Source organism: Tupaia chinensis, unplaced genomic scaffold (assembly GCF_000334495.1).
Source record: "Tupaia chinensis unplaced genomic scaffold, TupChi_1.0 Scaffold000578_2, whole genome shotgun sequence".
Classification (NCBI taxonomy): Eukaryota; Metazoa; Chordata; class Mammalia; order Scandentia; family Tupaiidae; genus Tupaia; species Tupaia belangeri.
In genome coordinates, this window is record NW_006160094.1 from 3,632,235 (window position 1) to 3,649,501 (window position 17,267).

At 44.6% G+C, this 17,267-nt stretch overlaps 1 protein-coding gene across 20 annotated transcripts in view; it reads right to left on the reverse strand.

Moving 5' to 3' along the window:
* Positions 1-17,267, reverse strand: part of PARD3 (par-3 family cell polarity regulator) — a 611,947-nt gene that overhangs the window by 187,233 nt on the left and 407,447 nt on the right. For 17 of the 20 annotated variants that reach the window (XM_006158308.2, XM_014591497.1, XM_006158306.2 and 14 more), the window contains one exon: positions 7,277-7,387. The exons of the other annotated variants lie outside the window; for them this stretch is intronic. In XM_006158308.2, coding sequence (XP_006158370.1) covers positions 7,277-7,387 — 111 coding nt within the window. The remainder of the gene's footprint in view (positions 1-7,276; positions 7,388-17,267) is intronic. 20 annotated transcript variants of the gene reach the window in all.

Below are 17,267 nucleotides of genomic sequence, written 5' to 3' on the forward strand. Positions count from 1 at the left end.
CAGGCCACTGGGGGCTGGCTCCCACCTGGCTGAGAGCAGTTTGGATCCCAGGCTAAGTGGCTTGAAAAACATGCCAGGTACAAGTGTGAGTGTACCCCAAGTCCTGACAAGACAGAGAAAGGGAGGAGAGGGGTTGTGGTGTTACCACATCCCAGTGGAGGATTTTTTCTCCCTAGTGAGCCCACACAACCTCTAGCAATTGAAGAAAAGAAAAAGAAAGAGAGAGGGGGGGAAGAATGATTCTTTTTCACCTGCACAATAAAAACTAAAACAAACAAAAAAACTTGATGGAACTAATCCAACTGATTGGCACTGACTTTACTGAAGGATTCAAGAAGTGAAAAGGCTGTTAAAGGATAGAAAAAATACAGATTTGCCATCAAAAGATTAATTATTAAAAGGCAATTTTTGTTTGAATGACAATGTGACCTAAATACAAAGAGTTAAAAAAAGAAAACTTATATCACCTGCTGAAGAGGCTCTTACCAATTAACACCAAAAAGTTTATCAAAAATTCAAATAATTGGACCAGCAGTTAGCGTAATGTCTATGTTGCTGGACTCCCATGTAGTTGACCGTGGTCTGAGTCCTGGACCTGGTGTCTTAAACTTATGCCGGGCGCGTGTACATGCCCACAATCCCGAGAGAATGGAGGAGAAGAGATTGCGGTGTGGCCATCCCCCCGGGGGGGTGATTTCTCACTTTCTCTCTGTCTCTCTGTCTAGAAAGTGAGCACACGTGCCCTATAGCAAAAACCTCTCCAAAAAAAAGGAAAAACAAATTCAAATAATTGCTCAAAGCAGATATTAAGAATAGTTGGTAAAATTAGAGGGAATGCCAGTAAATGAAAACCGCAGAGAAATGCTACCAAAGCTTGCTAACTGACAAGCTAAGACCTGCAAGTGTACTCCTTAAGGACACAGAGAGTTCGAAGGCCTCGTATTAAAAACACAAGGCTTTCAGGCTTTCAAAAATGTTGAATAATGCAAAGTTTCAAGTAGTACAATCTTTTGGAAGATTTACATATACCTCTAATATTCTGGGAGGGTTTCATAAGAAATTCATTAGCTTTTTTCTATCGTCCCTAGAAGCATCTAGTACTCTTGGAAACCTTCTCAAGTCCAAGTTACTAGGTAAACACGAATACAATTGAAAACCCTATCGCTCACTGTACTACACAGTGCAAACCAGTTGATTTTACACATCGCGCTGAGTAGAACGAGCAGCACGGGAGGAGAAGCTATTTGAGAAGGGGGGACATGGCCAGGTATCGCAGCTAAGCCTTCCCCTTCAGACTTTCTTTCCTCCTCACTCTCCTTCCTTCTCCTCCCTCCTTTTATTCATACATGTTCCAGAAACATGTGACGTGATTTTCTAAGAATAACTAAAAATACAAAATAAATCAAAATGAAAATATATGTCAACTGAAAAACAAAGTGTACGTGCAAATACATATTTTCTGGCGGGAAACAGATAAGAATGACACAGACCAGTACGTTGACAGTTGTATGAATACAGATAAATCTTTGTTTTCCTGTTTTAATTGTATGCATTTTCCCCCAATATTTTCTGTAATTTTATAATTAGAACAAACTGAAAATTAAGGAATAAGGGGCCAGCAGATGGTGTAGTGGTTAAGGCACTGGACTCCTACCTCGCTGACCATGGTTTGAATCTGGGACCTGGCAGCTTGTTTTCTCACTTTCTTTCACTGTCTTTGATGAGTATACATTGCCTATAGCAAAATTTAAAATAATAATAATAATTTAAAAATTAAATAAATAATTATTTTTTAAAAATTAGGGCTTAGGGACTAGCGGGTGGCATGGTGGTTAAGGCACTGGATACTCCCACCCGGCCAACCACGGTTTGAGTCCCAGACCTGATGGCTTGCTTTTTCACTTTCCCTCTTTCTCTGTATCTCTCTGGTCAAATAAAAATAAATGAATGAATAAATAAAATAATTCTTTAAAACAATTGGGGCTTAGAAAGACAAATATTTTAAGTAAGTAAGAACACGTGGGAAGGGAAAAAATGAGGAAGAAATATGGAGCAGTAATGAGATTCATAAGTACACGACACACACGCCGTGAGCACAGGCGGTCACGACGCTGACTTGAAAGGAGCTCACGGTTCTCACAGCGATCAGCTGGAGTCCACAGCCAGCGGGCTGAGCGAGCTGAACCGAGCGAACCAAGAGCCAACAGCTCTTCACTGGCCAAGAGTATTTTCCAAATGGCTTTCTCAATTCAGAGAAATGATAGGATCCCACGAAAAACAAAAAGTGAGGGAGTAGGAGATGTTTTCTGAATAAATAAATTAGAAGGTAATTCTCTACTTCTATGTTGGTGATTCAAAATGTACATTAACTGAGAGTTTGGGGAAATACTACAGTTAAAAAAGAAATTGCAGACATTGGGGCCAGCAGATAGCATGGTGGTTGGGGCCCTGGACTCCCACATGGCTAACTGTGGTTCAAGTCCTAGATCTGGTGACTTGCGTTCTTACTTTCCTTCTCTGTCTAGTCAAACTAAAATAATAAAAATAATAAATAAAATAATTCTTTAAAAAATGCAGGAATATCATTAACCAAGTATTTCTCAAATATACTTGTAGATGAACGCTCCTGCCACTGCTGAAGGTTAAGAAACCCTCTACCATATTGTTCATGGACTACACGTAGTGGGATTGTCTCTGAGGAAAAACACAACAGAAGGTTCTTCTTTTTTTTTTTTTTTAAGGATTTTGCCATAGGGCATGTGTGCTCTCTAGAGAGGGGAGAGAGAGAGAGAGAGACAGAGAGAGATTGAGAAATCACCACCCAGAGGGGATGGTCACAGATGTAATTCCTTCTCCATTCTCCCCCCTGGGAACTTGGGCACGTGCACACACATGCCCAGTGTAATTCCTTCTCCATTCTCCCCCGCCCCCTGCTCCCGGGAACTTGGGCACGTGCACACACATGCTCAGTGTGATTTTCAAGCCACCAGGTCCAGGACTCAAATTGCGGTTAGCCATGTGGGAGTCCAGTATGTCGACTACGATGCCACCCGTTGGTCCCCAGAAGTGTTACATCTGATGCCCACTCACAGTAAAGCCATCCCTGTGCTTCATAATGGAAGCTAAGTGGGCCTGAAAGTGCATAGCTCATTTCACCCAGGATTGGTGGAAATGAGCCAATGGAGCGTTGTCCTAGACAGGCCTGAAAGACAAACCAGTAGGAGGCAGGAGACAGCGAATGCACAGCTCTGCTTTGTCTTCTAGTCTATCCCCATGGCAGTGGACAGCACATCTGAAAGGCTAGGGTTTTAGGTTCAGAACTCAGAAATCAAATTAGCAAGTCATGGGACCACTTAACATTGCCCTTGGCATCATCTCCCTGCTCCTCAGAAAGATCTCAGGCACACACGGATGCAAGTCGGCAGCAGGCCAAGACAAGTGGAGTCAGAGGACATACCCATGTGGCAGCTGTCCTCACGCATATCTCCTACGTGGACACTGGGGAACAACTGAGCCCCAATCTTCCAGTGTTGGCAGCAAGTGGAAGAAAAGTAGCAAGAACAAAACCAGTTTAATCCTAGACCCATGCTAAGAAGGATCTAGCTTTCTTTCACATTCGGAATAGAGGGTAATGGGTCAGCAGGTGCATAGCGGTTAAGGCGCTGGACCCCACATGGCCAATGCCGTGGTTTAAGTTGCAGACCCAGTGGCTTAAAAATCATGCCAGGCACGTATGTGTGCATGCCCAAAATCCTAGGAGGAGGATGGAGAAGAAGGGACTGCAGTGTGGCCATCCCCCAAGGGAGTGATTTCTCAGTTTCCCTTTCTCTGTCTCTCTCCAACAAGTGCATAAGCTCTGTGGCAAAGATCTAAAAATAAATAAGTAAATAAATCTTAATATGGTATGAAAAACATTTTGAATTATACTCATTATATTTTCCATGTTCAATATTTATATCCTGAGTAACATTCAAGCTTCACGGATGTGTACAGGTAAAATAATATTTTGGTTTGTGGACATGTTGTAACTCATAACCGAGGAATGTCAGGCTTTCTATTTTTATATGAGATTAGCCAAAATAAATTTTGGAACTCAAATAGCTACAGTGCTAAGTAACGTAACAGGACACACGTTGCCACTGGTCAGCAGTGAGGGCGAGTCTGTGATGAGGATATCGGCAGGGTTTGTTCCTTTTCATCTATTCACTCAATCGAGCTTTTCCCAAGGAAGTTGCAGTTTCCATTCTTCAAAGGCACACCCCACATGGGCAGACAGACAGAAAGGAGTACAAGCAAAAGAGGCTCGTCCCACCAAAGCAGGAAAACCAAACACTCTCCACTTCCAGAGCTCAACACACTTAATGCATTCACTCACTCTATGACAAAATCCATGAGCTTAAATAAAACATACTTGTAAAAATTGGTCTTGAAATACAAAGCACAATAATTTTCTTAAATTATGAGCCTAATTGATTTTTTTAATGGACCATTCACTTGTTTCTTGACCCTAAAGGGTTTTTATTCCAGGCCTCCTGTACATTGTAAATTCATTATGACTAACCTAGTTCCCAGAAGTATTGCATCATGGGAGGCACTGGGATGAAGATTAAAAGCAAAATTGAGAAGCGAACTGTGCCTTAGGCTGATGAATAATACAAGCGAAACCATGATGTACGAATCACTGTTTGGCTGAAAACATCTGACTACGCCTTCTGAAAAGTATTTTGGAAAATGCTGATGAAATTCTGCAGTCACCTGGAACTGCAGAGTAAGAGCATTTAGAATATGGACAATGGCACGGCATTACTGAAGCCACCCCCTTCAGCAGGTGTCACAATACGGGAGGAGGATAAAGTTTCTGCTGCTCAGATCACACTTGACCAAAGGGAACTATTTGCCTAAGGACGAATCTGAATACATCACCCATATTCTCTTCCTGGACGGACAAAGCAATTTTTTTTTTTTTTCAGGTTTTGCCATAGGGCATGTGCACTTGCCAAAGAGAGACAGGAGGAGAGTGGGTGGTGAGAAATCACTCCCCAGGGGCATGGTCATGCCACAATCCCTTCTACTCCATTTCCTCTTGGAGTTTTGGGCACCCATGCACACATACCCATCATGACTTTCAAGCCACTGAGTCCAGGACTCAAATCACAGTTGGCCATGTGGGAGTTCCAAGCCTTAACTGCCAATGCCAACTGCTGGCTGCCCCCCAGATTTTTTTAGGATAGAAACTTAAACTTCTTAGCAATTAAATTCTACATTGTAAAAATGGTAAGGAGTATTAATCGTATGCCCTGATCTAGTAATGGTGAGTTAAGTTTGAGGGCCTCAAAATTGGTGAGGATTAAAGACAGTCCTACAAAGCAAGATAGAATAATGTTTTTTTTGATAAATAAAAACAGGGCCATCCCAGAGTGTGGTAGTCAAGGTGTATGGATCCCACGTGTCCACCTGCGTGGCTTGAGTCCTGGACTTGGCGGCTTGAGACACACCAGGTGCATGTGCACGCATAGCCAAAACCCTGATGGGGGGGAGAGACAGAGAAGGGATTTGGTGTGGCTGTTCCCAAAGGGGTGCCTTCTCACTTTCTCTGTTACTTTCCAGAGAGCGCAAGGACTCTCCAGAAGATTAAAAAAAAAAAAAAAAGAATGAATGAATGCATGAATGAATAAATAAATAAGATAAAATGGAGGAAGAACCAGCAGAATAAACCTAGACTTGCTGCATACATTTATAATCCAGATTTTCTCCCACTTACGTATTTTATATCCTGAAAAGTAACAAACAGTGAATTAGAATAACCATTCTACTAGAGGGGGGAAAACCCCCAGAGGTATCAGAATGACGAATGGAAAAATACTCAAGCACTAATCTCTCTTAAGGAAAACTGTCCTAGGATACATTTTCAGTCTTTCCGTCACGGTTAAGCATGTGACTGAAAGCACCTGCGTCCCATGGCCAGGGGCACTGGCCTGGATCGCAAAGACACTGGGCTGCGGGCCTGGCTGTCCTCTCCCAGGAGAACGGTGTGCTGTGTGACGTGATCGAGGCACCAGGCATTCCCTCACACCCCGGGCTCTTCAGGAGAGGTTCCTGGGCCACCCGGACGACTGCCCGAGACGTTACAGAGAAACTCACCGGGAGCCGTAAATTCTAATAACGAAGGGGTGAAATGGTGTTCTCAACCCCTGGAATGTTAATGAGAATAATTCTAATCACTTATAGAAATGGCTCTCAAGTATCTGCTAAAAGTAACTCTTTTCATTCATGTCACTCACTGGTCTTCGGATTGTGAACATGAAATAATTCAACAATAGTGAACAATCTTTCTGGATGACAAGGAATCAAACTTAAGTACAAAATGTCACAAAATGCAATGGTATTGAAACAGGAGGGGACTCTGTTAATAAGTGTCAGGTTGGGAGAAAACAACATAGAGAAAACTAAGCCTCCTGAATGCTTATTATGAATTAAGATATTAAAATAAGACTGAAATAGTTTTATTTCCAGATGAGTTGTTTAAAATTATTATAATATACTATGCATTCATAAATAAAGTAAGTAAGAATTTAAATACTTTTTGTGATTTATTTTTAAGAATTATTTTAAATAGAGTGAGAGAGAAAAAGAGAGTGAGAAAGAGAGAAGGAAAGTGAGAAAGCAAGCTGCCGGGTCTGGGACTTGAACCACAGTCAGTCATGTGGGAGTCCAGTGCCCTTAAACACCCTTAACCACCATACCACCTGCTGGTACATTCGTGATTTTTAAAAAATCACTTGGTATTAAAGTTTATTTATCCCTTTCATATGCTATATTATCCTCTATGCATAAGATTTTAACTAAAACTGGGGCCAGCAGGTGGTATGGTTGTTAAGGGTGCTGGTCTTCCATTGGGTCAACTGCAGTTCGAGTATCGAATCTGGCAGCTTTCTTTCTCCTTCCTTCTCTCTCTTTCTCTCTCTCTCTCACACTCTGCCCTTCTCTGGTCAAATTAAAAATAAATAAGTAAACAAGCAAATCAATTTAAATAAAGTGATTCTTTAATAAGAAAAAAAGATCTTAACTAAAGCCATTAACATCCACTCTGATGCCTCAAACAGTTTTTTTGTTGTTGTTAAATCTTCCCTTATGTTGTATTCATCCTGCAGCCATTAGCATTTGGGGCAACAGAGAACATATGAAAATTGAATGCAAAACCTTCACAAGACTTGGAAAAGAAGCAGAAAGAGAAAAGGAACCTCTCTAAGGAGTTAACGGAGGAACCGAAGTCTACCTCTCCTGCTCCTGCTTCATTCGTATTCTCTCCTCTTCTGACGTAAAGGGTTCCTGCATTTTTATTTTACCCGTTTTCTCAATCTTGTCATCTTTTCGATGTTTGCCAAACCTGTTGATAACAAAAAATTCTAACTTGTCAATATATACAAAACGAGCCTGCGTTCTTTTGTGATCAAGACATGCACTCATGAATTGCTAGCTTCTTCCACACAAGGGCCAGGGCTCTCCTGCAGCCAGGAGTCCGGGCCAGTCTGTTTCCATCAGATTATTTTATTCATGGTTAAAATAGCACTTTGAAGAGGAAACCCTTTCTGGGAAATGGCCTTAGTACCCATTTTTTTCTTTTGACAAAACGAAAATAAAAACAAACCACATGGAGTGGAGCGTGTCCTCATTAAGCAGCACATCTCCAGGACGGGGCGCTGACACTTCGGGTGCTGGCAGGGAAAAGCTGTGCGGAGCGAGTTTCTCTTAAGACTGGAGAACGGCAACCCACCATCACCTATTTAATAACGTCTCCATAAACAGCTAGGGCTCTTTATTTGCACAGTCAGGTTGATTGGAAACATTCGTCATAGTTTAAAAACTGACAAGTGAGGCCGTGTTCGGAAGGTTTAAAGTATGAAGGACGATGCGCACCGCTATCTCCCCTCCGGCTCGGGCAACGGGGAGCTCCAGGCATTCTCACCAAAGGCTCCCCTAACCGGGTGGAAAGCACCTGCCGAGCGTGGCGCCTCTGACGTGAAAATTTGTATCTGATTGAAAACAAGTACAGGGAACAAACACCTGGCTCGGAAACGGCCCACGCAGACTCCCACAGACGAGCTGGGCTCCAAGCTCGGAACACAGCAGCACAGTTTCATTCAGCACAAACTCTCGAAACCTCTGTGGCAGGGCCCTTTTTCCTGCCCTGCCCCTTTTGTCGCCTCTGTACCCTAAGGTAACAGTCACCCGCGGTCTGTTCACCAGATGTTTCAGAAAGCGACCCTTTAATAGATGCTCAGGCAGCATCTACTAAGAAATGGAAAGGACATGAGGACTTCTTTCTGAAGAGGAACCAGGAAGCTGATTTAGGGTGGCAATGTCACACTGAAAAAGAGAGCACGAAAGGGGAGGGCCCCACATTGACATGAAGTAGAAAAAATATATTTCAATTAATGGCTTGTTAGTAGCACAGATTGTTTTTTCACTGGTCCAATTTGATTTTTTTTTTTGGGGGGGGAGGGTTTTTTGCTATATGGCGTGTGTGCTCACCAGAAAGACAGAGGGAGACAGAGAGAAAGAAAGCAAGAAATCACCCCCAAGGGGGGATGGCCATGCCACAATCCCTTCTCTTCCATTTTCCCATTCTCCTCTCGGGATCTCTCAGGGTGAGTTTAAGCCATCAGGTCCGGGACTCGAACCGCAGTCAACTACATGGGAGTCCAGCGACGTAGCCATTATGCCATCTGCTGGCCCCAGTACAATCTGATTTTAAATACTCCTGTACACACTGAAGCAGATGTGAGAACCTATCCTATGATAATGAACAAACACTACGTTTACAAAGCATTCATAAACAAGGAGGGAAAAGTATGCTTAAAATGTTGAAACAGAAAAAAGTTAAAATGCCCTGACCACTATTTCTTTAAAAATTATGTATACTATTAGCTGACACTCAAAACTGGCTGTTAATTAACTATATAAACTACACCTGTTGTTAAACTTCAATATTATTTGGAAATTGGAAGATCATTGCAATTGTGAAAAAGAAAAAAGAAATAAAAACCCTCCAAGAATTTACATCCAGGATCTGAAAACTTCTCACATGGGATAAAATATGTATTATGCTTTCAAAACTAACAAGTATAAAGCACTAAAAATAAGAGATTTTATTTTTGTCAATATATCAATAATGCCCAAGAGCTAAGCATAATAACTGGCCTTCTAGAACAAAGTAAATAAACAAACTTTAAAAATTCACAAGCCTCGGTAGTGATCAGCCGGTTAAACATAATGTTTGTGCACTGGACAGAAGTTAATTGAGCACCTGCTCCATGTCAGGGCTCATGTGAGGCACGAAGGCTAAACGCAGTGAGGCACTGCCACTGTACAGCTTAGTTCTAGTTTGTACTCGGTGTGCAGAGCAGGCAGTATGTAGCACTATGGAGGAAAATGGAGTGAGGAGACACAGCGACAGAGAGGGGTGAGTGGGCTCTTTCACTGTTGGTGGTGTGGTCGCAGATGGCCTCCCTGTGAAGATGACAACAGACCAGAAACCAAGGGAGCCGTGATGCTGGGGAGTCACGAGGCAGGCGGTGTAAGTGTGCAGGTCTGAGGCACAGGCAGGCCTAGGCGACCCGAGGAACTGCGAGGCCACGAACAGGCTAACGGTGCAGAGAAAAGAGAAGGTGGGAGGAAGTGAAGCAGAGAGGTGGCGGGGCTGGGTCACGGAGGGCCTGGAAGGCCATGCGGGGTTGGGGATTTTACTGAGATGAACTAGAAAGCTACTGGAGGATTCTGAATAGAGTGGCGCAGCCTGGCTGACATTTGAATGACCTTGGTTGCAGTGTGATGAAGGCATAGCATATGAAAAGGTGGGACCAGCAGATGGCATAACAGTCACATCACCGGACTCCCACGTAGTCAACTGTGGTTCGAGTCCTGGACCTGGCGGCTTAAATTCATGCTGGTTGCGTGTGTGTGTGTGTGTGTGTGTGCCTGAGGTCCCAAGGAAAGAATGGAAGAAAAGGGACTGCAGCATGGCCATCCCTCTTGAGGGTGATTTCTTGCTTTCTGTCTCTGTTTCTCTTTGTCTGTCTGGTGAGTGCACACGCCCTATAGCAAAAATCTCTCTTAAAAAAATAAAGGTGGGACCCAGGAGAAAAGGTAGGAGATTCTGGTGATAAACCAGGTGGTGTGAGGGAAGCAGCTAGTTTAGGGAAGTGTTTGGACAACAGCACCCACAGGATTTACTGACAGGGAGGCCATAAAGTGAGAGAAGGACTTGTCACCAATGACGCCAAGGTCTTTGCACACCAACTGGGCAGAGGGGTTATCGTCTGGAGAGACGCTCAGGGCTGCAAAGACCTGGCTGGGGGCCTTCGGCAGAGACCCAGGTAGGCCCAGGCTGGGTGGGTTACTGTGCATGTCATCAGGACCTAGAGAGTATTTAGGGCCAAGGAATTTAATTTTCCTCCTGAAAAGGCCAAAACATCGAGGTTTCTGGAAGTATAAAATGCATTTAACTCTAACTTCAACAAAATATAAGTTCAAATTTTGCCATATTATATTACTTATAATTAGGTATAAGGGATCTTCAAGTTATCCCATGAAAAATATGTATTAAAAAAAAATCTGTGTCTAGATTTCAAAGTTGTTTTTTTTTTAACACCACAATAAACTCAGACTGTAATTCTAATTTTTACAAACTTTTAAAAGAATCCTGTATTCCTAAAGGTAAATCGTTTTTTAGAGTTATTTTTCTTTAATAATTATTTAGTTTTACTTACTCATTTATTTTAATTTGACCAAAGAAGAGACACAGAGAGAAAGAGAGGGAAAGTGAGAAAGCAGGCTACCAGGTCTGGGACTCAGCCATGTGGGAGTGTCCAGTGCCTTAACCACCACGCCATTGGCTGGTCTCCTAGGCTTTTTTTTTTTAAGAGAGATTTTTGCTATAGGGCTCATAAGCGCGCTGGAAAGAGAGAGACAGTGAGCCATTACCCCCTGGGAGAATGGCCACATCACAACCCCTCTTCTCCACTCCCCAGGATCTTGGGCACAAACGCACACACACCCACACACACACACGCGTGCCCAGTGTGAGTCCCAGGCCCCCAGGTCTGGGACTCACACTGCGGAGGCCACGTGGGGAGCCCAGCAACGTGACCACTTCACCACCTGCAGCCCTCACTTCCCACTGGCCACCATTCCAAATGACATAAAGTCAGCCCTGCATTATAGCTGAGAAATATTAGGCACTGTATAGGTTAATATTGGTACTAAACGGTGCTCTTAATCCCACAGGAAGGCAGTCATCTGCTTTTTGAGATATCAATACTTGGGGAAACTGAGATGGGTTGATTATGCATGTTTTAAGCACTGTAGATGCTTCCAGCCCAAACCTAACCTTGAGCTTAATTAGCCAAGTCAAAATATTTTTAAAAAATCATCTTGGCCTTCCTGCTTTATGAAGAAAATGTTGGTTTGTTCATCAAGCCACACACACACTCATATACCGACTCTGTCAACCTTCAGTTTTTAATCTTAAGAATATTTGAGTAAAAAGGGGGAAAAAAGAATTCTGATTCATATTTAAGAACCGCATTTTTTCTCATTGTACTTGTTGTCAAAATGTCACTTTCCTTGACTGCTCCTAATCAGTAGACAATCGCTTTATTATTCACAAATTTATCAGCAACGGTTAGAGTACACATTCTTTTTTTTTAAGAAAGTATATATTTAAGATTTCAGGACCAGAAGATGGTGTCATGACTATGTCGCTGGACTCTCATGTAGTCGACTGCAGTTCGAGTCCCAGCTTAAACTCACGCCTGGTGCATGTGAGTGTTTGCCCAAGATCTGAGAGGAGAATGGAGGAGAAGGGATTGCACCATGGCCATCCCCCCTGGGGGGGTGATTTCTCACTTTCTATCTCTCTGTCTCTCTCTGTCTTTCTGGCAAGCACACGCACCCTATAGCAAAAACCTGTCCAAAAAAAGGTTCCTATGTGACAAGATAAAGAAACCATTGATAACATATTTATAGGTTAGTATGTGGACATTTCCCTTAATAGTTGCTTCAGTTAATAAACTATGTGATTTCTTTCAAGTATTCTACAAAATCGTAGTGTATTACTTTATAAATGGGGCAACAGTGAAGTCTCTCAGCTGTAGTTTTTTTTTTTTACAGAATAAAATAAAGACTGTAAGTGAGAAGAAATGCCAACTGTTCTAGAGTAGCAAAAGGAATAAAGAAAGTGGCCACGTTCTCACTGCCAGGGCTTCACAGGGCCGCTGCTTCCCCTGCGGAGGAGAGGCTCCGTGGTTTCAGCCACAGAGATGCTGCCCAAGCAGTTCACACTGAGCTCAGCAATCAGCCTTCGAAGATTAATTCAACGGCAAGCGGCTTAAAAACTTGAAAGACTAATTAGAGTTAAGTCCTTATCTTCATAAAGCCACAAATGCATGTCAGATGTCAGAGGGTTCTCTCTCTGCTCCCCTAGCGAGGGCGAGGGAAGAACTGCCCCCATGGAACATACCAAGGTCAGGGAGCTGTGCAAGCTGCCCCATCCCACCAGCTGCACAGGGCTCCCAAAGACCTCTAGCAGGCACCAGGTGTGAGGCTGAACGGCAAACTGGCCACTGCCCCAGCACCTACCTCCCAGGTTAATGGAATGAGTTTATTTACAAGTTCGTTTATTTCATGAGTGGGAGAAAGAAACAGAGATGGTAACCCCAATGGGATTCCCACACCACAGCCCAGCCCCCAGCTTCAGCCAGCCCCAGATCAATGTGGCCCAATGCATGCAGGGAGGTCCCTGGTTGTGATCCCAGAACTTTCCCACGTGGGGTCAGTCTCCAACACCTTGCCACTAGGCCACTGTCTGCCCTTCCCCCGCCTTTTATATTCAATGGAGGAATAAAAGGCAACAGACAGGGTGAAAACAGCAGTGAACGGGAAGCTCCTGTAGCGGTACTGGGTGTGGGAACCCTCAGAACTCAGAGGACAATCCACGGCGACCAGGACCAATGGGACTTTCCTCAAACACCTGGCTTCCTTCACACAGCCAGGTCTTCATTCAGCTAGGTCACCACGGAATCACCTGCAACCCGGGTTTGACTGATTACCGAGAGATCAGGGCCATGTGCGGATCAGCCATACGCGTCATTACGTTAAAGAATGCAGGCAGGGGACCAGCAGATGGCATAATGGTTACGTCACTGGACACCCATGTAATACAATCATGTGCGATTCAAGTCCTGGACCCGCCACTTAAAACTCACACCAGGCATGCGTGCGTACCCAAGATCCCCAGGGGAATGGAGGAGAAGGAATTGCACGGTGGCCATCTCCTCTGGAGGGTGATTTCTCACTTTCCTTTTCTCTGTTTCTCTGTTTCTCCCATGAGTGCATGTGCCTGATAGCTAAAATCTCTCTAAAATTAAAAAAAAGGATGGGCAAGTAGTGCATTTGATGATGAATGGAGGAAGCAAAAAGCAAACAGACGAAGCAGCAGCGAAGGATCCCTGCAAAATCTACTGTCACAGATATTAAGAACTGTCATTAAAAATCAATGGAACCAAAAAAAAAAAAAATCAATGGAACCAGCAGTTAGCGTAATGGCTATGTCGCTGAACTCCCATGTAGTCAACTGCAGTTCGAGTCCCAGACCCGGTGGCTTAAACTCAAGCTGGGCACGTGTGTGTGCGTGCCCAAGATCCCGAGAGGAGAACGGAGAAGGGATTGTGGCGTGGCCATCCCCCCTGGAGGTTGATTTCTCACTTTCTGTCTCTCTCTGTCTTTCTGGCAAGTACATGCGCCCTATAGCGAAAAAAAAAAAAAAAATTTCAATGACTGTGGGCCAGCAGGTGGCTGGGCTCCTACATGGCCAGTCTCGGTTGGAGTTGGTTGGAGTCACAGATCCCAGGCCTTGAAACTATGCCAGGCATATGTGAGTACATGCCCAAGATCCTGGGAAGAGAAAGGAGAAGGAGGAATTGCTATCTGGCCACCCCCCCACCCCCCTATAATTTCTCACTTTCCCTCTCACTGTCTCTGTCTCTCTCTCCAGTGACCACACATGCCCTAAGGCAAAACTCTCTACCCCTCCCCAAAAAATTAATGACTGGTCAGAATTTCATTGCTATAAAACCGTCATTTCAGTTTTTACTATCATAATTCATCCTACAGTATAAATACTGCTAAGATATTTTATCATTTGACTTGTACCATTTCTACTGCTGCTACAATTAGAGGTCTTTAGAACAAGTTATGCTGAATGATAGCACAGCATTCTCCTATAAATAAAATAAAAATATAATTGGTTTAATAATTAAAGGGCTTTCCTGAAAGCTTATTTTAAAAACATGATATAATAAAGTCTTAAAAATCTGTTTCTATATTTAAAAATAGATAGAATATCCAGAATCAATTTTCTTATAAGCTTTGAAGAATCATTTTAAAATAAAAATTTCTTCAGAACACCCATTGAAACATCCCCTAGAAATCTGGCATGTCTCGTTGCTAATTAGCAAGGTCTTCATGTCTAAGGAGGACTTTGTTGCAATGCCTCTTTGGCCTGGAAACGTGCAGTTTCGGTGGATTTGATGCTTGGGGAGGGAAGAGAACTTTAAGTGGATCGAGCGGGAACTCAGAAGCCTCTGGTCCTCCCCGAGGCCTGGTTCCCACGCTGGCGTGGTCAGGCCGACATCTGCCCCAGCACCCGCCCCACAGTGACCCAGTCTCTCCACGTCTGCAGTGCCCTGCAGTTCATCCTGACACGTCCTTTCAGTGGCTCAGTCTCTCCACACCCGCAGTGTCCTGCAGTTCATCCTGACGCTTCCTTTCTCCAGATTTCATTTCCTTTCCTTCTGGAACCTCGCGGTTGTTTTGGGGGACACAGACGTTTGCTCCACCATCACGTCACCTGTCACTGGCCACCATCTGAGGTAATAATGATGCTATTTGTCCCACATGGGTCTTTGAAAGCCACCAGCTGCCCCACGAGCTGGGCTCCCGCTCCCACACGGCACAGTCCCACAGCTCATGCTGGGTCACCCCTGAGTCCTGATCGGGGTCTCGAACGGTCAGGAACACAGCGCTCAATCAAATCGGAGCAGGGCCACCAGCTCTCTCTGAGACTTCTCCGTAGTCCTCTAGTCCTGCTTTTCCTAAACAGTTTTTCATGCTCGGTTTTCTAGAAAACCCTTTGCCATCCATACTGAACTATTCCCCACATCACTGGTGTCTTCATTCTCTCCCTTCATCACTCTTGTCTTTTACATAATTCTTAACTTATACTTGTGTAAAGCCCTGACAGGTGCCGGCCCTCGATTTTACTTTTATGTAGAGAAATACCAAATCTCACTGTTTTAGCAGAGACGGCCCGAGTGCACTGAAGATGCAAATGTGCGTTTCTGAAAACTGAAGACAAGGAGAGACTCATCCCCTCACCCAATGTCTTTATCTGACAGACAAGGACACTGACTCGGGAGGCGGGGAAGCCGCCTGAGTCACCCTGAACACCAGGACTCACGCTGGGGCCCCTCCCAGCCGGTGTGGCTACCTCAGTGGACCTGAACTCGGATACCCCGCAGAGAAAATGAAATCCCATCCTCTGAAAGCTCTCTCTGTGCAGTGGCCAAGGGAGACGTGAAACTGAGCACCTGCGGGTGCTCCTCCTGATCTGATGACATGCCACACGGGTGCACTGGGCTCTTATTACACACGTCCTTCCGTGATTCCACCACCAGCATGGGAGGTGGGTGTTACCACACTCCTGCCAAGGAGAAGCCTCAGGAAGCAGAGGGGAGGTAGGGACGTGCCAGGTCATCCAGCAAGTGAGTAGTGACGCCCGACCTCAGACCAGACGCTCGTAGCCGCACGCAGACACCTCAGCCGCTTCAAGAACCCAAAGCGGCACCGCTCTGCACCTGCATACCGAGCACAGCGGGTTAACAGATCTCTGTGTAGACCAACGAGAGAACTCGTCCGTGGCCTGCGGTGATTAGGTCAGCACACATGGCTCCTGAAGGCCTGGAGTTTGAAGACAGGGCCAAGAACTGCTCCCCCCTGTGGGAAAGGACTGGATTATAAGAGCTTCCCACTTCCCATTCAGAGTCCACTGCCCCCCGTCTGAATGGAAGGGCACCCAATGTCGAGGCTGCAGGTACCAGCGTGTGCAAATACCGTCAGGCAGCAGCCGCAGGAGTGTGTCAGGCTCCCACGCCCACACAGACGGGACTCAGCGAGGAATCCACGCATGTATGTGTCATTCATGATGGCGTACCCAAGGCTTCCGGCCACAGTTTCAGTACCTCTGTCTCCATTTTGCAAATGAGAAAAATAAAAAAATACATTCCTTGTGATATGTTTTTCCATACAATAGCTTACATATTTTACTGACATTTAAGAAACAGCTACTCAGGGCCAGGAGGTGGCATAGTGATTACAGCACTGGACTCCCACAGTGCTGACTGCAGTTTGAGTCCCAGACTTGATGGCTTAAAACTCATGCCAAGGCGTGTGCATGGGTGAACAAAATCCCAGGAGAATGAAGAAGGGATGGTAGCATGGTCATCCCGCCCCTGCCTAGGGGGGGGTGACTTCTCACTTTCTCTCTCACTGTCTCCCTCTCTCCCCCCTTTCTGGTTAAGTGCACACTCCCAATGACAAAAACCTTAAAAAAAGAAAAAAGAAACAGCTCCGTGAAAGCGCACTGATTTGCTCGGCAGTACACTGTGGCAAGGCGGGATGTATCAGGGAAGAGGAAGCTGATGATGAAAACCAGAAAGCTCCCGGTCAGGCAGAAAACATCTTGGTAATCACAATGATGAGAAGGAAGCCGGAGGAAAGGGTACCTGCCAACCGGACAGTCAGATGGGACGCAGCTCGAAGTTGGTGAGTTTATTTAGCAGTTCTCTTTAAAAGGAAATTCACAAACTTCAGAGTCATTATTTGATTGTGTACAATACTCATCAGTGCTCATCTGATTAGATTTAATAAACTAAATTCGCGTTGCATCCAGGGGAAAAAAGAGACTAAAAAAAAAAAAAGCTTCTGCTTAACTGAGTGAGAGCAGCCAGCCTTGGGCGTGCAGCGTGCCCGTAATGGGTGCAGATCATCTCAGGATTTCCAGTAAACGTCCCTAAAAGTGCATCTTACCAGGCAGAGCCCTGATCTAATCAAGGACACACTGATAGGCCTTGTCACCTGATACTTCAGAAATCCTAGAAGGACACAGAACAAGGAAACATTCAGATAAGAGTTGGGGAGCCGGAACTAGA